This window comes from Chiloscyllium plagiosum, chromosome 33, assembly GCF_004010195.1.
Source record: "Chiloscyllium plagiosum isolate BGI_BamShark_2017 chromosome 33, ASM401019v2, whole genome shotgun sequence".
NCBI classification, from domain to species: Eukaryota; Metazoa; Chordata; class Chondrichthyes; order Orectolobiformes; family Hemiscylliidae; genus Chiloscyllium; species Chiloscyllium plagiosum.
In genome coordinates this window covers 18,395,212-18,398,011 of record NC_057742.1, presented here as the reverse complement: position 1 = coordinate 18,398,011, position 2,800 = coordinate 18,395,212, and the positions used below count along the sequence as shown (strand labels likewise).

Genomic DNA, 2,800 nt, shown 5'->3' with positions numbered 1-2,800 from the left:
CTCACCTTGACCTCCTTCCACCTATCGCATTTCCCAAGTCCCTCCTCTCTACCTTTTATCTTAGCCTGCTGGACACACTTTCCTCATTCCTGAAGAAGGGCTCATGCCCGAAACGTCGATTCTCCTGCTCCTTGGATGCTGCCTGACCTGCTGCGCTTTTCCAGCAACACATTTTCACCTCATACCCTTTGTCCAGTTAAGGAGAGCAAGCAAAATCATGAGGCTGCAGGCCTAACCAAAGGAAGTGGATGCTGGCACTGTTGCTGTTGCTGAAGTGGACTACAACCGCACCTCCATCTTGAGGCTCCATCTGACGATGTCTCAATTTTATTGCAATGCACTGTGTCCACAGCTGAGCTTCCCAATTTTTGCAGCCCAGCTAGATGAGAAGACATTTCACAGGCCACCTACCAGCAAGCCTACTCTAGGCATCTCTGGTTTTGATTCAGATGGTGGCCTGTCCCCTACGAAGAAAATGCCAGCAGTGATCCAGTCTTTGGGCACTCAAATTGGCTAATGACCAATATTGGATGAGTAGCTCTTGCCTAGCTTTCCACCCCATATCTGGCAAAAGTAGCTGAGGGCTCCACCAACCAACCAAAACCTCTCTCGGATGACCTTCCTCTCAGCCAAAAGAGCTCTTGTAGAATTTCACCCATATAGTTAACAGGAGTGTGTTATGGACTGGGCCAGACCAATCAAAACATTCTGAAGCAGGCAGCCCAGACCGTAACTTTGCAATTTGTTTTAGTAAGTGTACAGTGAAAATTACCCGGAGTAAGTTAGCTAGGTTGACTACAAGGATTTAAAAACTGACAAAACTTTATTCACAAAAGTACGGAATGAAACACAAAGAACAGAATTAAGAACACCTACAGAACTCAGTCTATCCAAACCAGATTAAATTATACTGTTCCAAATATACACAAAAGTCCCAATAAACAAACCCCATACACACAGAGCAAAAAATGAAACAAAGGCTTACAGGTCAAAGTTAGAAGGACAGAAGGTGAGAGAGTCTAGCAGCCTTTTACCACAGCTCCACAGCCGAACTCCTAACTAAACTTCTAAACTGAACTGCTCAGTTAGAGTGCTGGCCAGGCCCCCTTGACTTGTACAGGTTACTTCTAAAAACATAAAAGCTTTGGCCTAAAGTCTCATCTGTTAACATATAAACAAAAGGCCTTTCATCTCCGTACCAAACCAGTAGATTCAGAGCCTGAGTGATTTACGACTCCTCTGGAAAAAAACCAAGGACACAGTATCCTGGATAAAAGGAACAGCTTTTTTAAAAAAAGACCAGCTTTGTGGCAGGAGATTACACCTCTGGCTGGTTGTGGTTGCCTTTCACAAGTCCAGTGGAACTTCATCCATGGAAGTAAATAGATGACCAAGCCAATATTCCAGTTTCTCTTGGTTGGTTTTAGGATTTAGAATTGCTTTTTGACAGTTAGAAGTGGAAAACCTCTTGTACTTCAAACACTACAGGGAGGAACATACGCTAAGCTTTACCAGGTAAAGTTCTTCTTTAGATTTATTTTCAGTCAGTTTCAAGGTTTGAAGAATAGCAACAGCACTCACAGAATGGGAGGAACATGACTGTCCTTTCCAGGGGTGTTTGTTGTGAAAGCAAAACTATTTGTACCACTTTATGCCATGGCTAATTTACCCATTGCTTGCAGTCCGATGACCATGTAATATCCTTTTTGTATCCTGCTGTCTTAGTCCAGGCACTGTACATAGTTTGAAGGGAAGAAGCCTGTAACTCCATTGATAACACCTTCATACCATCCATTTTCACTCTTGGCAATGACATAGATGATTTCTCCTTCTTGAAAAGTCAAATCATCACCACTCCGTTTGTCGTAGGCATACAGTGCAACAACTGAGGAAAAAAGAACACACAGATCCATTTATGGCTGACTGAAAGCACAGATGGAGGTATTTAAAGTACAGGAGGAGGGCATTCAGTCCATCATGTCTACAGGACACACTGAACAGAAATCCAATCAGTTTTATTCCCCCATTAAAATTGATTAGCTCTAATGCTGCCTGGCTTGCTGTGTCCTTCCAACCTCCTGCCTGTATAGTTTGGATTCCAGCATCTGCAGTTTTTTTGTCTCTAACCAAGTGAAGCTTGGTGACATCCCTCAAAAAAAAGGACAAAAATCAACAGACTTCCTAAAATCAATGTAAAAATACACAGTAAGTAAAAGAAATGTAATGCAGGGGGTATACATATCACTGCTATGTTTTATTTGCAGCATACATACTTGGACATTGCAGTAGATAGCTATATTTGCGTTTTTGCCGGTTCACCTCAGCCAGGCCCACAGGGGCCGACCAGACCTCTCAGTCACTGCCCATTTCAATTTCCCCAACCACTCCCTTTCTGACATAACCATCCTTGGCCTCCTCCATTGCCACAATGAACCACACCACAAATTAAAGGAATAACACCTCATCTTCCTCCTGGGCAACCTACAGCCAGGAGGACTCAGCTTTGGCAAATAGAATTAAGGAGAATCCAATGGGTTTTTACAAATATATCAAGGACAAAATGGTAACTAGGGAGAGTATAGGGCTCCTCAAAGATCAGCAAGACAACCTTTGTGTGGAGCCACAGAAAATGGGGGAAATACTAAATGAATATTTTGCATCAGTATTTACTGTGGAAAAGGATATGGAAGATATAGACTGTAGGGAAATAGATGGTGACATCTTGCAAAATGTCCAGATTACAGCGGAGGAAGTGCTGGATGTCAATCGTTAAAGGTGGATAAATCCCCAGGACCTGACC

The 2,800-nt window shown here is 43.0% G+C and overlaps 1 protein-coding gene across 5 annotated transcripts in view; it reads right to left on the bottom strand.

Moving 5' to 3' along the window:
• Positions 1-953: 953 nt before the first annotated feature.
• The window catches only part of LOC122539907 (abl interactor 1-like), a 44,013-nt gene continuing 42,166 nt past the window's right edge, over positions 954-2,800 (bottom strand). For all 5 annotated transcript variants that reach the window (XM_043675067.1, XM_043675065.1, XM_043675068.1 and 2 more), the window contains one exon: positions 954-1,885. In XM_043675067.1, coding sequence (XP_043531002.1) covers positions 1,722-1,885 — 164 coding nt within the window. In that variant the 3' untranslated portion in view covers positions 954-1,721. The remainder of the gene's footprint in view (positions 1,886-2,800) is intronic.